General features: G+C 38.3%; 1 protein-coding gene across 1 annotated transcript in view; it reads left to right on the top strand.

The window, feature by feature from the left end:
- LOC139728581 (rho GTPase-activating protein 15-like) overlaps positions 1-18,519 on the top strand; it is a 102,257-nt gene that overhangs the window by 61,018 nt on the left and 22,720 nt on the right. The window contains exons 5-6 of the mRNA XM_071639518.1: positions 13,875-14,054; positions 15,795-15,818. Of these exons, the coding sequence (XP_071495619.1) occupies positions 13,875-14,054; positions 15,795-15,818 (204 nt within the window). The remainder of the gene's footprint in view (positions 1-13,874; positions 14,055-15,794; positions 15,819-18,519) is intronic.

Genomic DNA, 18,519 nt, shown 5'->3' with positions numbered 1-18,519 from the left:
GTCTGTGTGTGAGTGTATGTGTGTGAGTGTGATGTGTGATAGCGTACATGCTGACACTGTGATGCTGACATCATCCACAGCCAAGTAACAAGTTAATGTCACTGTGTCCATGTATTGTTGGGTATCCCCTACACTGGTCATTTATGCAATTCAAGTGATTGTAGCTGAACTACTGTACATTGTACCTCTCTCGGAAGGCAGGGGGAGTAACATCACCCCTTACATACAATGTATACACGTCAGAAGCAAGTTAAAGTAATATGTACTTTTCCTTTAAAAAAAAAAATATGTTGAATTCTCTGAATTTCCACAAACTTTGCGATGCATAGTACTAATATTACTGCCTTCACTGAATCCACATGTGCAAGTGAGTTAAATGCCCCTATACAAAGACCGAAGGAGACTGATTTTGAGCCAGTGATAGTAGAGAGTGTCTGGCCTGGACAAGAACTGCCGATGAGCAAAGCATAGGAGATGCGGTGATGATTTGATGACACTCCATCCAATCTAATGCAGAGAAGTGATATTAATGGACAGCAGGGTCTCACGCACTCGTCAGCGGTGGCGCTGTTGCCTTTGGTTTGTCTCGCCATTATATTGCTGGTGGGAGCGATGGTGAATCATCGCAATTCTCGCCGAACTTTAACGAGATGGCGAGAAGTCATAAATGCATCGGCTTTGTTTGCCGACTGGATAGGAGGGTGTTTTACAACAGGGCATGGCTGTGCATTGCTGCCACAGGAGGTGGAGTTTGCAATTTATGATCAAATCAGTCTGGATTTGGGAAAATCTTGGCTCCAATTGTTTTTTCTGTATTCCCCTCATTTCTGTTTCTGACGATCTATTTCATGCAAACCAGCATCTATGGGTGTTTTTTCTTGTGTCAGATTTCTGTTGAATGAGTTGATGTTGTTGTTTGTTTGTTTGTTTTTGCGGGGGGGGGGGGGGGGGGGGGGGAGGAGGATATCCATGCAAAGGTGGAGTTTATTATTCTGAATTTTACATGTCACCATTGCAAATGATTTTTGTCCAGCTTTGTAAAGTAAATCTTACTTCATAGTATATGATATTGATGAGATCATTGGGAGTTAATCAGCACCACCATCAAAGGTTAATGTTTACAATATATAACATAGTAAAAATATTCATATGCTGATTTGTACAAATATGCAATGAATGTGACTGATGAAAAATAATGAGGCCATTACAGTGGGTGATTTATTTCTCTGTTGCTACTGTATGCTGTGTGGACTGCATAATCAATGCATGCTGGACCACCAGTTTTTTTTTCTTTTCTTTTTTTCATTCTTTTCCTCTTTTTTTTTTTGAGAATTTTTTGTGTATTCACTAACAGAGAGGAAAAAGAATGAAAGGAAAAAACAAGTCCTGAAGGTCATTATTTTTTTGTTTCCAGCCAATCTTGTGGTTTATAGGCTAACATTAATTAGTAATTTCCTCTCACATACGACTTCCATGTAGGCACAGAAAAAGCATACAGCCACATGAATTAATTCACTTAATACCCTCTCTAATAAAAATTACAAAATTTATTTTTTGGTAGATTAAAAAGTCTTTCTTTGTACAGCTGTGCCAGTATTGTAGAGTTTTCATTTAAACATCTGTATGAATGTATGTAGCCTATAGGCCTATTTATTATTAAACTTAATTGTCATGTGACATTCATTCGTTCCTGTAGTGGCATCATGTCGGTGGTGTTTGTCTGCTGTTTTACAGCAACTACAAAGCCGAGAAAATCGACTTTAAAGTTTTGACAGTTTCCTTGACCGTAGAAGCCATCTTAACTGTGCAGCACTCAGGGATTTAATCCAAGGATTTAGTATACATTTCAAATTTCATTTCCTGATCATTTTCTTGCGTCAAACTTTAAAAAATACTTCAGAATTAGCACTTTTAGAGACATACACTTTTTGCCAAACCACGTTGACAGGGACTACAACCCAGGTGTATCTTCACATACCTATACACCATGAGAAATTGTGCATTTATGAAAGTATGTACATATGAAGGGGTCGGTGCAATAAAAAAGTGCTAACCCACATAGTCATTTTGAGATAATCGCTGTTGAATGTTTGGAAAGTCCATACATTGTACATTAATAAAACATGAATACATGCATTTTTTATCATCTTCTTGATTGAATTCAAATATGATATTTTCATGGAGGTCAGAGTGAAGGATAAGGATTATGAAAATGCATGTAACTCAATTTTGACAAAAGTGTGGGTTAGCACTATTATTGTACCGACCCCTTCATATATATGGGTCATTCCATGGGGTTGGGTCTTCTCTAGATTTTCATGTTGTGTAGGGAATAAAAGTCATATTCTGAAAATTTTATCAAATAATTGTCCGTGGTTTGCAGTTATTCTTGGAGAGAAATGTGTGAAGAATTATTTGATGAAAAAAAAACAAGCCTGTGTACAAATGTATTTTGTCTATGGCTGTTTCACTAATGATGTCCCATGGTTTTTTGTGGTTTATGTTGTGACATAAATACATGCCATTTTCATGGCAATGTAAAACAGGAATATACAACCTTTCAGCATTATGCCTATCATAATTAAGAGAGGTAAGGTGACTTCTACAAAGACTATAAGGCACATAAACATTTGTAACAAAATAAGAACACCAGAGCATCTTCAAGCAACCTCATACCTATGTTACAAACGATGTCCATGGCAATTTTTGTTGTAACATAGGTATAGCATGGTTTTACATACACTTCCAATCATAATATGATAAGAAACTTTATTTCTATAATGAGATTTATATTTCAGGAGTATTCTTATCCAAAAATTAGCATCAAAATCCTCCAAATAAACGAGAAAATACGGAACATATCACTGTACTTCAGTGCGATGTCCGGCCTCTTCGTGTAACGTAGGTAAGGAAAGACGCGTCTCGCGATAAAAAGAAGAGCTACTAACTTCAGCAATCGTATTCATGTCACTGGCAGTCCTCCCCCAATGGCAGAAAAACTACTCACAGCCAATATACACCTACCTGGACAGCGCAAGATCTGTTTTTCTGCCGTTGTCCATGTAACGTAGGTACAGGAGTTTTAATGTTTCTGATGTCAATTGGTAAGCTTTTACGCTATTTTACGAAAATAATAACATTTGTCATATTCTGTAACTCTATTAGAGGAAAAAAAACGACATCTAAACCTCTGAACTGGCCAAAAATACTGTGGACGATGATACTGTAGTCCCACATACTGAGATATTTGTTACAGGTTCATGTTCATAATTTTGATTGCCAAATTTTCCGTCCATGCCGGTCTCTGCAAAAGGAGCATATATTCCTCTCTTAGAAAACCATACAAAAGTATATCAGTGTATCTTCACTGCAATATAAAATTGTTTTACCTCCCGATTATTGTGAATTTTTGGACCCTTTTGTCATTAGGTATCTACCAAGGTAGACGTGCTAGAGTTAGTATTAATCACTATATACTAGTTGGAAAATGTAGATGTCCAGACTGCATCTGAACTAGAGAAATAGAGTTTGCCTTATTTTGCTGGTGATATTGAGGGAACTAGGAGCTGTAAAATTCTTTCTCTTTAACAGATTTACTTCGAAAATGTCAATGTTTTCCTTCAAAGATTTCACTGACCTGTTAGATGCTCTGATGAAGTTGTTACAGTAACATTTCACAAGGATTCACCATTTCCATTCCATGTTCACCCACTGTGAAGTCTCAAAGCTAAAATGCCAGTGTCCTATTCAGTTTGGGTGGGTAGTGGGTAGGAAAGGCTTCAATAAAATTATGAACCCCAATCAAAATTGGACTATTATTGCTCTACACTATCATTCAAAAAGAGGGCGACAATTTCGATGGGGGATGAATATAAAATAGGGCCTAGTATTAAGGACCATAACCGTAACTGTAACCCTGACCCTAGCCCTAACCTTAGCTAGGACACTGGGGGTAGCGACCTGCCCTTCCTACAGTGTAGCTTGCTTCTGAAAACAAGTTTTTTGCATAGAGTATGAAAATGATATTTTCCTATGTTTTACATGCTATATTATTATTATTAATATTTACATCATTTTAAGCATAACCCCTTTTTTTTCAATTTTGGTGGGAAGTACACATGGAACTCTAGCTAATGGGTATGCCAAGAGGTAGAAATGTAAGCAAAATTGTTAAAATTATTTAATTCCATTCATAAACACACAGATACATCAACAGGAATATATAGTCAACCCCGACAACAATTTTCTTTTAATTTTTTTTATTCTATTTCTCTTTACACCTTTTGTTCAGTTTGTTGATGAATCTGCCATGGCTCCTCCTCTACCACCGCTACGTGTTAAACTACATGAAAGAGTGAAAAGGACACATCCACAGCACTCCACAAACGGAGAGGAAGCCGACAAAGCAACACCCAAGAAGAGCGAATGTAACAAACTAGACAAGAAGAAAACTGCACAGAGGGAAAATGGACAGAGGAAAAACAAAATTCGAGGGCTAAATGGACATTGGACAAAAGAGCAGAAATTAATTTCAAACAAAGAACATGGAGAAGACAAGAAGACTTGTCTGATTTCTCTTTATTAGTTTTCTTAATTAGTTGACAACTAGTTGATGATGTTGTTAGTGTATATTAGGTCAAATTGTGTAAAGCTTCACTTTCTTCTTCTTCTTCTGATTAAGTCTCCCTTCTTTCATATCAGAGTTACAAAGAATTGAAGTCTGTGTAACATAGGTATTGTTCCACAGGTGTGCAGTAGATATAATTCCAAAGAACTGTTACAATAGTGTTATTTGTGGGAACATACATAAAGTCTACATGTGTAGGTTTTAACATCTCACACCACAATAAAGGAAATCAGTTGATATGTCGTAGTGTACCTATGTTACAGAGACATACTGTCCGTGTAACATAGGTAGTACACCGTGGGCGAGGTTGTTGTCTGAAAACCCCTGATTATAACAATAAAATCATGTTTTCACTTGAATACCCATACAAATCACTTGCTTCAATTGTGGTGCTTTTAAGAATATTGTCATTGTGTCACTCTTGATGAAAAAGTTAAACCTTTGATTGAAATTGTTAATGGTTTGTAGAAAAAAACATGTTAATAAAAGTGGCTTGCAGTTAACATCAGAACATACAATCTTACTAATAATGATCTCATGTGCCTGTTAAATAACATGTTGATGTGCTATGGACGAAAAAAATGTGGATGTGTTCATTGTTATCATTTCAGAACACAAAATGATGAAGGATGTCAACAAATGAAGTCCGTGTAACATAGGTATTTTGCCATACCTGTTTACCCATGCTGACTGAAAGTGTGCGAAGTAATAAACAGATTTCCAGTGGAATAAGTTGAAGAATGGGAGCAACAAATCAGGGGGAAAAAGGAAATTTCAATTTACCCAACTTGAATTTTCAACTTGTATGTCACAATTTCAGTCCCAACCCCATGGAATTACCCATATACCTTTTTGCCATCAAAAGCAGGAAGACTGATAAAATGATACAGAGATAGCCCCAAATATCTCGGCAACAAATGCTTGATGACTTATGAAAGGTGTTCACATGAAAATTGCGGCATAGAAAACCCCCCGAATGGTAAAAACCAAAAACATGGTGTTTTTCAGACATACACCTTTTTGCCAAGTAACAACCGATGTAGTAACTGAATTTATGGCGAACTGAGATATTCGGGCAGACGTAATCTTTTCCTTTTAAAAATTCTTCTCTTCAAGGATGCGTGCATTTCCTGGTATTTGTAGATTTCTGCTTGTGCCGTGGTCTACTTTTTCCTTGTTGATTGAGTATCTGGGCAAGGGTCACTTGTGTGTACCATAGAGTAATAGAGGGTGCAAAAATGCATGACTACACCCTCTCGGAATACACAATCCTATACACACACACACAAACACACACAGGTATTTGTACTGCTGCAGTCATACATATCAGTAGGTAGACATTTCACACATTTACAAAAGAGGAAAAAAAAGGTGTATAGTGTGACTTCACACACATACCATCATGACCAGAAAAATAAAAAAGAGAGAGTGATAATACAAACATTGTGGTGATTCACTCAGTTGTGCCAGAAATGGGGGGAAAAAGAGAGAGAAAAAAAAAAGAGGTAGGCTCAACACCCATAGTTAGGGAGAACCCCTGTGATGTCATCGTGACTGTCCTCCTACCGACAATAAAGTGTGTTGGGTCCATGAATTATCTATGTCACATACAGCTGTAGGCCGATGCTGATTAGGTGTGCATCAGTCAATCACTATAAACACAAAGAGAGAGATATAGAAAGAGGTTGTGACCAGAGCCAGCCTTTGTTTCAGTTTCCACAGTGTCAGTGATGACTAGTTATAAAGTCTGATGGCAGCAACAGTTTCAACAAAGGGATGTTATGGTTCCGTGCTGAGTAACGCGTTATCTCTGGGAGTTACCTCATAGTTCCTCGGAGATACAGTGTGTATACATGTATATATATATGTACTGGAGTAACAACCTGCAGTCTGTTCGTCGTTCGCTGAGTGAAACACTTGGAGAGAACCACTTGCCTTCGAGAAGCACTTTTGGAATTATTAGAGTGGATTTTGTTTATTTAGGAAGCACTGCATGAATGCAGATTTGCAAGTAACCACCAGATCAATGTCTTCAGGGCTCTCTCGGAAAGAACTGGGCAATGAGGATATCGTGCCTTGCCTCAGGACACAACCACTACAGCCAGGGGATTTGAACCAGGGAGGTTGTGATTGATAATCCATGATCTCACCCAGATAGCCACTTCAGCTCCTTCAACTTGATAGTTGCTTTTACTGTCCTGAAGAATTCCAGTGGACAAACTAGTGCTCCATTCATCCATGATTCAGACAAGATCAATTCTGTAAAGATGCTCTCGACAGACTCTGGGGATTGTTTCCGGAAGTTGGACATCAACTGTCTGCTGAGAATACTCAGTATGCATCTCTGATTGTTGTTATTTTCGCCAGAAGTTCGCCAGAAGTCCACCCAACATGGATTATGTGCAGAGGAGCTACATTTTGTACGATTGACAATGCATGTTGCCTGTAATCTTTCATTCAGAGTTGGAATTCCACTACTGATGGATAACAATGCCATCAACAGAACTGTACTCCAATATTGATATCTTGACGAAAACCCAGAATTCCTTCAAACAAAAAGCTGTATTTGGTGGATTCTTACCAAGTGCAGTGTTGTGACAGGGGAATTTCTTCCCCTCACCTTTCAGAGATGAGACTGGTAAAATACTGTGCATATTCTTGAATGTGTGTTTTGAGAAACAAAGAGACATCAAATTGACGAGAGAGAGAGAGGATTAAAAATCACAAGACATGACGACTCTCATCACTTTCAAACCTGAGCTTATGAGCCAGGTGACTACGAACAGTTCGATGCGCTATGGCTGTTCCCGCATTGTCATCACGGATTCGGAAGACGTGGTAAGTATGAAGGGTAAAATCACTCAGCGTGCTTATACACCACATTTACATTGAGCACACATCAGAAACCAACTACGGAGCTAATGATTGCGAGTGATCCGCGATTGGTGCAAGATTGCACAAAAAAAGTCATTAATTATCATGATCTGCATTGCAGTGTGGAAGTCAGTCCTGCCGGATGTTTATTTTCTTGAAACTATCACAATAATTTGCCCTCTGCTGTGTGTGTGAACAGCACATGAAGACGTATCAATTTTTTTTTTTTTAATCCCACTATTCAACTCATAGCCGACACCACATAGTTCTGCACACTAGAATGCCCATGGTCACATTCTGGTCACTGTTGATTTTTTTATTTTTTTATTTTTTTGAAACTCTAAGGATAATTGTCATGCGCAGTTTGTGCATACGGTAGCAAATGAAATTCATTTTTGCAGTGCGATTCAAAAACCATTAACTCCCGTGTGTGAATGCGGCTGTAGAGAAAGTTGGTTTTTAATGAAAGCTGTAAAACATACAAGCAACAAGGCTAACCAGATCTATTAGTACTGAACACAACATGAATGACCCCTTTGGATTATTAATTAGAATATATGTTGTGCTTCATGATCAGTGTGTTGGGAACATTCTTCATGTTCATGAATACAAATCAAATGTCTTGAGTCCTGGAGAATGTGAAAACTCTTTAGAAATGTGATTGTGCATCATGTTTACACCATTACTTCTGATAATTCTTATCCGATTTTGAACATGGGTTTGCAGCATTTTCAAGCAATCATGGTTAAATCTCACAAAAGCATCTAATGAAACCTATAAAACAAAGTTGCACTATACACGTACGTTTGTACATTGCCCTCATCCACATATTTGTGTTTTGTTTTCACCATTGTGTATTCAGTTCTCATATTCATCATTCTTTGTCATCAAACATTAGATGACAAACCTTGTTTGCTTGTTCTAGATAGTTATGAGATAATGGTCACATCATTGTATGCATCTATAACTAAGATCCCCCCCCCCCCACTTTTTTTATGATTTTTTTTTTTTTTAAAGCAAGGGGGAGAGATGGAGGATTAGGGCACTTCATGGAATGCGTAACAGCTATCACAGAACTGAATCTGACAGCTTAATATGTTTGTTTTGGTAAAGGCATCCTGTATAGTTTCCCGGTACATTTCAATTCGTCACAGTGACCATCCTGGACCCAGGGACACCCTTTAAATCCACCTCCCGCTGGACCCAAGCTTTTTGGTTTTCTCTGAAAATAAAAGTAAACACATTTGTGCTCCTGCTAATTTGCATTAGGATTATATTCCAGGATGTTAGGGTTTTGTTTGGTTGCTTATTTCTTTGTTCTTTTTTTTTTTCTTTTAAAGAGTGGTCAGACAGGATACAGTTTTCATGGTTGGCGCTGCAAGCAGACAGTTGTTTTGATGTAGATGAAAATAATGCTGTTGTGTTCATGAAGAGCTTGGGTTGGGTGTATATTGAAAGAAAGAATAATTGTGGTTTCAGTTTTCTAGGATGAGCCGATACACCATCCTTATATGGTATAGTATATACACTGTGAAATGGACTTTCGTGAGTGGCCTATAGTTACATTGTACATTTGTACAACATCTTCTGCATTGGGAAGCAACTCGAACAACACGTTTCTTGTTTTACACTATAAATGGGTACTTGGGACATGCCACTGAAGAACTGTTAACTCTGCAATAACTGTAGGTGAGTGATCTTATATAGTATCAGTCATATTTTGAGATCGTGAGGGTATCATTAGTGTTGACCAGCTAATCTGCATTCATGAGTGTACAGAGAACAGTATCCTTGGTAGGGTGAGATTATTGCAGCATTAGTTGGTTTGATGTTGCGGTTTTCACTTCCAATATTGGTCCTTCCAATGTTGGTCTCAGTTTTGTCTATTCTCTCATTCTTAGGCAGTGAGATCAGTTGAGTTCTTTCATAAATTTGGGACTTCTGTGTATTTGACTAAGAGATACATTAAGAAATGGATAGATAGAGAGAGAGACTAGAGAGAGACTTGTCCACAGTAAGTGCTCATGAGCCATATGTGTAGAATTTGAGAAATGGTATCTTGAAGTACTGAAAAAGTGGACATTTTCGCGCAACTAAGTTTTTGCACTCACCCGCATCAAGACCTCAACTACTGGAACATATGGCAGGCAAAATTATTCACACGCTTTTATCTTTGTGCTAGTTTCTGGTTGTGCAAAATGCATGAAAATTTCCACTTAATATTTACAGTATTGCATGTGGTCCACACATGTGTTTGAGTACATTGACTGAACTTCCTCGATGACTGGCAGTCCACAAGCTCATATCATGAAATTTTTGATGAAGTAATATGTATGATAGGTAATCATTTGTATGCAACTTCCATCCAGGAAGTTTTTTTTTTTTTTTTTTTTTTTTTTTTTTTTTGGGGGGGGGGGGGGGGGGGAGGTTGTCTTTGTTTTTGTTTTGTGTTTGGTTTTTTCCAGGAAGGCTGGCAGTTTGTTCATGTTCAGTGCTGCCACCACCATGGTAGCCAATGATAAAAGCGAATGGCAACGAGTGGTGATCACACTGTTTGGGCCCTCTTCCTTTTCAGCCCGGCTTGCAGTGGAAATGGTCCTTTTATAGGGAAATTCCTGCTTGGCCGATTCCAGGAATATCCTCCTACAAGTGTATGTCCTGCTTTTTGTTGCATGGTGTGCGAGACATCACAGACCCATGCACATATACCAGTGAGAAAACTTTTCAAAACTCGCAATATATATAATACTGTCCCCACCTGCTATGTGGAATACATCTGCTACTGGAGAACATGACAGCAAAGAGAAAAGTTATTTTCAGTGGTTAGCAGTTTTCTTCCCAGAGCAGAGGAGAGTTGTATGTTTTCTGTGATGATGACAGCATTTGTATATTGCCACATACCTGTTGAAGAAAGTTTCAAAGGAGCAGACTCCTCCAAGAGAGTTAGCAATCGAATGCCTCCCGGTGAAAAATGTGAGTCTTGAGTGAGTACTTCTGGTGGAAGTGTTTGTACAGTGTATTGGTCTTACCAGCATGGAGGAAGTTGTTATCAGTGGTAGCAGTTTTGGTCTTACACGGCAGTAGAAGTGAAAGTGTAAGTGAAGGTAGGCTGTTCGTTGGAGCAAAGTTGTGACTGTTAGAAGGAATATCATCAGGCCTGTGGGTTACTGAGACTAGTGGCACTTTCAGACACACCGAGTTATCGTATAGGCCTATTCATACGACGTATGGATATACGACGTTTCGACATAAGAGCATTCAGACTCAGCACCCCGTTATACGATAATCGTATGAGAGCATTCAGACCTAGCGCACAAGCGATATTTCTTGAGTAGACGTGAATCTCTTCCATGCGAAGTACGTAATTTACGCAGGCTGTGCGCATAGTGTTTATACTCTGCCTTGGATTCATCCAGTAGTTTGCTCATTTGCGCCAGATCATTAACAAGGAATTGTTTATGCTGTCAAGTTCGACTACGTCACAGTCAGTCTGTCAGCCGCCCGTTATAAGTGCACACATGAGCTCGGTGCGCGCTGCGAGTAAGCCCCGCCTACTCATACGACTTATGGATATGCGAGCATTCAGACACAAATATACATTGTATGGATAAAGGATAATGATTTGAAACAACGCTCAAACCATTGTTTCGACGATATACAATGTATATTGATACAACGTTTCAATGTAAGAGCATTCAGACAAATAAAAACGTCCTATATCCATACATGGTATATCGATACAAGAACTCTCTAGTCTGAAAGTGGGGTGAGAGAAGATGACCTGGTCAGTCACTGTGACATCTCTTGCACTCAAGCACTCTTCAGTTGTCCAGGGTATAGAACAACTAGAGTGATTCTTCTTCAAGTTGTTTGAAGGTAATGAGTAGTTCCTCATTCTAAGAATATGTGCAAGAACCAGACATCTTTTTCTCTATTTTGTTGTTTTCAGATACACATGCTGTCATTTTCATGTATGACTTCTGTGGAAAAATGCAGAAATGAAATCAAACCTTGAAACTGAAAAAAAAAAAGATATCTCAAAATATATTTCCTGTATCACTGCAGACAGATTGTGTCTCTTATTCAAATTGATGATGAAGAAGGGAAGGAAACTCTTCAACTTAACATGAATTTTGACCCACACAATATCTTTAATGAATGTTTGTATCCATGCGGGTAGAATTTTTCTTCGACTTAATAGCCAATTTTACGACTTGTGCAAAGTCAACGTAGAGGAGGTTGACTGTATCTACTATTGGTCGGTCCATGTGGAATAGTGGTTCCATGTGCATATGCATAAGAACCAACATAGATTTTCTTGGATATGTCAGTGTGAAACAAGTGATTGATCGCTTGCCATTGGTTTGTAATATATCACTAGTTTTGATACTGTAGCACCCAAGGGCTGTGTGGCCGATTGTACACAGTATGTATTTCAAAAAGGAAATCAGAACATTTTTTACTCTTAATCCTTGTGTAAGACTGTATTTTGCAGCAGTGATGATTTCTTACATCAGTTGCGGAATGTTATTGTGTATACTTTACATTATTGTCGTTTGATGGAATGTGTACCCCCCATCTACAGGGCAGTATTAACCTTTGTATGCATGATGGGCAATCTTGTGCCTAAAAGAACAATGTTTAACAAGTATTAAATGATATTTTATCTTATGATTCTATGTAAAAGATGATATATGTAGGATGTGTATTGACCATCTGACCTATGTTGGGGTGTATCACTGCTAAACATGATTTGCATGTGTCTTGTGTGTATGTATGTGTGTGCAAGTGTGTGTGTATATACTTGTGAATGTGTATATTGCACATATCTCTTAAAGCCTTCTTTCATATTAGTCTGAACAGTGGGCACTTTCTCCCCTCATAAGGTCCATATATTTCTGACGTATGTAAATCAGGATATCAGACATATGATTACTGATGCGTTAGGCTGCTTTGAAATTACATTTCAGTTTGATATATCATTAAAACAGATGTAATTGTTTATCATCGTCAAACATAGGAAGGTGCTTTAATAGTCAAATACCAGCCTACAATTTCTAAACATCAGGTGATAGTAATCCATTTGTAATGTCTTCATCAAGGCAGAACATTGTGGAGTACTGAACAATAGATCATTTTCCTCTGAACAAATAGCAAATGATACCGAACAGTGAAAAGATTGTGTTTTTAAGGCATTTGTTCGACTAGTAATAAAGTATACGTATAGTATACAGTGTGAAAATGGAAAAAGCAATAACTGGACTTTGCATCAGTACAGGAGACAATCTGCTTTGTGAGCATAATAAAACGATGTTAATATAACAATAACTTCCCTTTCAAGTCCATTTTTTGTACCATTTTCTGAAGCATTACCTTCATCCCATTGTTCCATCGTATACAGAATATTCTGAGATGAGGATATGTGCTAGCTGATGAAATCAAAATTTGTGCCGTATATCAGTGTAGACCAATTGTATTTATCCTATAATATGATATCCTATAATATCTTCTAGCATACATATTAAACTTTGCTACTTCTCCCTGCTCAACCCCACCCCCTTACACACACACACACACACACACACAAAGGAAATCACAGTAGTAGATTTACTTTGCGTAAGAATTTGCCACACAAAGTTTTTTGTTTCTTACTTTGTCTTTTTTTAATTTAATGGGGGCGAAGGTTTTGAATGCATGTGATTCACTTCAACAGACTTTAGTCGAGCAGTAGAGTAATAGTCCCATTCAGTCAGTAAAGTGAAAGTAAAAAATTAATGGGGCAGGTCTGTTTCTAAATTTGTGCTCTGTGTGAAGCAGGAAATAGCACTGTGAAGATTGTTTCCCCCAATAACCTGATTGGGAGACTGTGTAATATCCAGACTGTTGTTGAACCTCATCCTTGGTTCTATTCCGCAGCGTGGTCATGGTCTCTGTATTAAGTCTTTCGATGTGTTAATAGTTGAGTATGCTTCATTCATTCATTTAAAGCGTATGATGCAATGTGCCTGGCTGAATGAATGAAATGAATGAATGAATGAAGCATACTCCGCTATAAACACATTGAAATATGAGTATGCTATGCTTTGGTGAGAGAGTTTATCACTCTGCCACTGATGTTGTCACTGTAAAGGAAATGAAAAAGGAAATGGATATTATTGATTGTAATTGTATGAAGATGATGGTAACCATACAGCTCAGTAGAATTCATGAGATGACACTGTCCCTCGTTTTGCACCACTACTCCACTTCTCTAAGCTCCTCTATAACATTTCTTTATTTGACCCCGCCCGACCCCACCCGACACTCCTAATATAACCCATCCTCTGAATTGACCTCCCCACTCCCCTTGTCATTAACGCATCTGTCTTTCTAGGTGAACTCACGCCGTCGCATGGTATCTGACAGCGACCGAGCGGGCGGAGACGACTCCAGGTTACCAAGCCAGTCCCTGCGGCAAGGGGGCGAGACACGCCCGGCGCGCCCCTTTTCCTTCCACCCACACTTAGCTCCATCTCCGGGCGCGAACCTCCCTTCTGAGAGCAGGTTTCTGGATGTAAGGATGTGTTTTCTTCTCGTTCCTCTGGTCTGCCTGTGTCTGTCTTTCTGTCTGTCTGTCTCTATGACTGTCTGTCTGTCTCTATGACTGTCTGTCTGTCTATCTGTCTCCTAATCTTTAATTCCGTCTGTAGTATGGTTTCCGTCTTGACAGGAAATCTTATGTTGAATGTGTTTCTTTTTTCCTTTTTTAGATTGAATTTCTTCAATTATGGTGTTTGTTATTTTGATACCAGCCTGATGCTTCTCTAGTAATGTTATTCTGTGTCAGATGCCTGGCCAAATATTCATAGGAAGAAAAAATAACAACAACATGGGTTTGTGTGATAATTCTATTTGTCCGGGGGGGGGGGGGGGGGGGGGGGGGGGAATCAATCCTGTTACGAGTTCAATTCAAATATGAGGTTAATTCTACCTCTTTACTGTGCAGATTCTTTGGGTTTGGAATCTTCTAGGTGATTGATGTTAGTTACGTGCTACTTTTACTGAACTGCATTTTTCAAACATTAATTTAAATTGTTCTTGTGAGATGTTGATTGTTTCCATTTTGTTAGGCATGTCATTACTGCATTCTTCTCTTTGTTTCCTTGATGTTTGAGGCATGTAAAGGAGTTCTGTTCAAGATGTAGAAGGCTCGCTAGGGACTGAAAATCAGATGATTAGCCTGTTCTCTTCTAATAAACTAAAAAAAAAAAGTTGACTAGTTTCGTCAAAGGTTGGTTATAAATCCAATACATCTGCTATAAGCATGGCCTTATTACTGTTTACATGTATGTGGTAAATGTGTTTTGCTCACAAATAAGTGTGATTAATCAGTTGATTAATAAAGAGTTAATCGCCCTTCCCCTTTGGTAAAGCCTTGCAAGTTGCAGCATTTTTGCTATAAAGGTTCTTTCTTTGTTATACCCTGTCCTACCGATTGTTTTCTAATACTCCGTTGCCTGTGATGGACCCTAAACAAAGGCTATAACATTTTCATAGTCTCATGAGGAAAGGTTTTAGATTCGGTACATTGTAGCAGGCAAGCAAAAAGAAGAAAAAAATAAATAGATATTTTAAAGCGTTTTGATGTTAAAACCAAAGCATTTTGTCAGAGACCATGCCATATTATTGTCATGAATATGAAGACTTACTTTAATTTCCTGTTGCCCCCCCCCCAAAAAAAAAAAGAATGTTGTCATCCTTTCTTGTCTATTTTCCCTTCATACAGTATTTCATAAGTGAAACAGTACAGCCAGAATGTCAGCAGTAGGCTGCACACTCATGCAAATTAAAAAGTGGTATCATGTGCGGAAAAGGGGGAAAAAAGATACAAAACTGAAAACAAAGCTCTGTCATTTTTGCCACTCCATTATAGTATTTTCTTCAACAACAACAAAAAAGAGGAAAAAAATCAATGTGTTGTGCTAGCATATATCTCCTGATTCATTTTTACCTGCTGTCCGTGAAAATACATGTTGATTTCATTTTCTGTGCGTACATTGCTATTTCCTTCACCTGATAAAAGGTTTCCTTAACATCCCGTTGTTGTTGCTTTTGTCTCTTGTGAGCATAACATTTGCATTGTTGTTGCCACGGCACCCGCATCCAGTAGCTGTGTGTATGAAAGAAACGATGAACCCATGTCACAGTCAGATTGATCCTCTGTCTTGTTTTCGTCTTTCATTGCATTCTCTGTTTTACATCTGCCCCCCTCCCTCCCCCCTTCCTCCTTTGCGATGGCACAATCCGTGTATAGCGTGGACTACCCATGACGGAAGAGGTACTCATTTTCATACAGTACCAGCTCTTTAATACTTTTACTATCTTCCTGCTCTTTCTTTTTCCTTCTTCTTCATGGCATGGAAAACCCAACAAGCAATTATTGCACTTTCACTGCTAACCTTATATGTGCATGACTTTTATCATCAATTTAATGTTCTGTGTTTCGAGCTGATATTAAAGGCTTTGTCAAATGAAAGTCATCGCGGGCAAAAAGCGGTTCTAAATATTGCAGCTGTGTCTTAAAGCCTGCCACAAAATGCGAAAAAATATTAGCTCATGAGACAGGGTAGTATATGTCATGTTTTCCTCAGCTTGTAAACAATGTACATGTATCAATTGGGACATTATATGCATCTGTAAGGGTGCGTTTGGGTGCGGTGGAGTGCTCACCTAAAGCGATCTGTACCATACTGTACCTGCGCCTGAGGAGCGCTCGAACGCTCCTAAAGTGTACCGTACCGTACTGTACCAAGCCAAAAGTGGACCACTTCCCGATGTGCTCCAAAAGCGTACCAAAAGCGTACCAAAAGTTTGCTGTAAAGCATGCGCGTATCATGCGCATACGTCACAATGCAAAAACATCATTCTCTTTGTTCGGGACAGCTGTAAGTAGTTCAAATCTAGCTTCAAATCTGGCACAGTTCCGTACGGTACGCTTAGGTTCAGTCCGCTTTGGTTCGCTTTAGAGCGCTCGAATGCACCCTAAGTGGTAGACATAAGGGGACAACTATTATCTGGATGGCATGAGGGCTGTTTTGGTTCACATGCTTAACTCTCTGTTTGTTTGTGTTTTGTTGAACTTCTAATGTACAAGCCCTTTGTTTTTTGTGCAAGCTCTGGCATAAAATTCCATTCATATTCTGCAGACACCAACTGGCATTAGGCAGCATGTGCCTGCCAAAGTTTTTCTCCAAGCTTGAAAGGAGTTTGAACGAATAGAAATAGTAATCATCAGTAATGTTATCACATCACAGTAGGTTAAGATGCCTTTTGCATGTTTATGATTTTGTTGGTAGTCACAATAATTGAGCTGTCACTTAAAAAGGGCTTACTGTTGCCACTGTGGTTAACAGCTGTGGCAACACGAACTACATACAGTGAAAGGTTACTAGTCTGCATTACACGCTACAAGACCAGCAAATGTTTTAAAAAAAACAGAAACAACAAAACAAATAACAAGAAGGCAAACAAGCAAAAAATTAATGCAATTTTTATTTTCGTTCTAATTTCATGTCACATGAAATGCATGAAACTTTTGCTGTACTCCAAGCACTGTGGCGTCTTTCAAAGATTTCAAAATAAAAGAATCAGAAACAGAATTATACTTTGACCAGATACCACATGCTTGTGAGGTGCAAGGAGCCAATAATTTGTACAGCAGAGATGTTTTCAACAACAAAAAAAGAGGAAAAATTAAAAAAAGGAAGAGAAAGTTCAAGATGTGTAATACCACAATGTCATGATACTGCAGCACAATATTTCAGCTGCATCAAACTGTCTCAGGGGTCGGAAGGGAAAACCCCAGCAAAACATGAAATGATTGCTAGTCATGTGTCATCTGTCTGTCACTCTGTTTGTTTGTTTGTTTGTTTGTTTGTATGCATAGTATAGATGCTGTGTCTGTCATGAAAGGAAGTAGTAAAAGACTGAGCCGATGTCTGTCACTTTGATATTTTGTAAACTTGCCAAGTACCACCATTCAGCCCCCAAATAATCCAAAGTACAGAGAGTAGTGTAGGGATACATTATGTAAGTCAAGTCTGTCAAAGAAACCGGTTCAACTCTACAGAAAGCATACACGCTGTAGCTTCTTGTAGGATTCTTGTTGGTTTGGACTACTAGTATGCGGAATGCATATTGTACAACCATGGCAGAATACACATGTATCATGTTGGTGATTGTGAAGGTGAAAAACTTATCCCTCTCCTGTCTGCAACACTTTATAGCACAATGATAGTCTAGCAGAAATGACTTAATATTCAAAACAATTACCTTTGAACTATTAAGGGAAAAACCTGTATGGTTAATGTATAAATGAAGAAGTCACACGTTGACTATGTAGAAAATGCCAGTAATTAGGGAGTGGACAAAACATATATAGGGCCCATACACATATATCAATAGCATTTAATACTGTGAATCACTGACTATAATCAGCTAATGAATGTTCGTATGTTTATCAGAACATTTAATAAGTGTTTGTTTGTTTTTAAATCCATGTATCTCCTGACACACCCACAGTGTTGTTTCCAATCATTGTGCCAACCCAGATTTCTTTCATTAGTGTGTCATCATGTTTTGTTATATTTTTTCTGCTTACTTTTCAAAACGTACATTTTATAGATGTACAGGTAATTATAGGCAACATTTTATGGCGCTTATTTGTTGGAAATGACATGAGACTGAAAGTCTTCCTTTTTCACACTTTATCAAGGAAACTTTCTATTGAATGTTTGTTTTCTTTCTGAAACCTGCACAGAGACACCAAAGTTATTTTTCCCCCTCTTGCATTTAATGTATCATGAAATTGGTGTCCTGTTACCAAATAGAGATGCTATCTCTAAAAACAAGATTTTATGCCAAGTTTTTGATGATTTTATTACCTGCCTCACTAGACATGCGGCACCTCAATAGTTACGACTTCCTCGCATATCATCTCGTTCAAAATCTGGATTTTGAAAGCAGGGACATGGTGACAA

The sequence above is a fragment of the Diadema antillarum genome, unplaced genomic scaffold, assembly GCF_040938485.1.
Source record: "Diadema antillarum isolate AM-2024a unplaced genomic scaffold, OU_Dant_1.0 seq00000183_RagTag, whole genome shotgun sequence".
Lineage (NCBI taxonomy): Eukaryota > Metazoa > Echinodermata > Echinoidea > Diadematoida > Diadematidae > Diadema > Diadema antillarum.
Note: the sequence above shows the minus strand (reverse complement) of the source record. Positions and strands in the feature narration are given on the sequence as shown.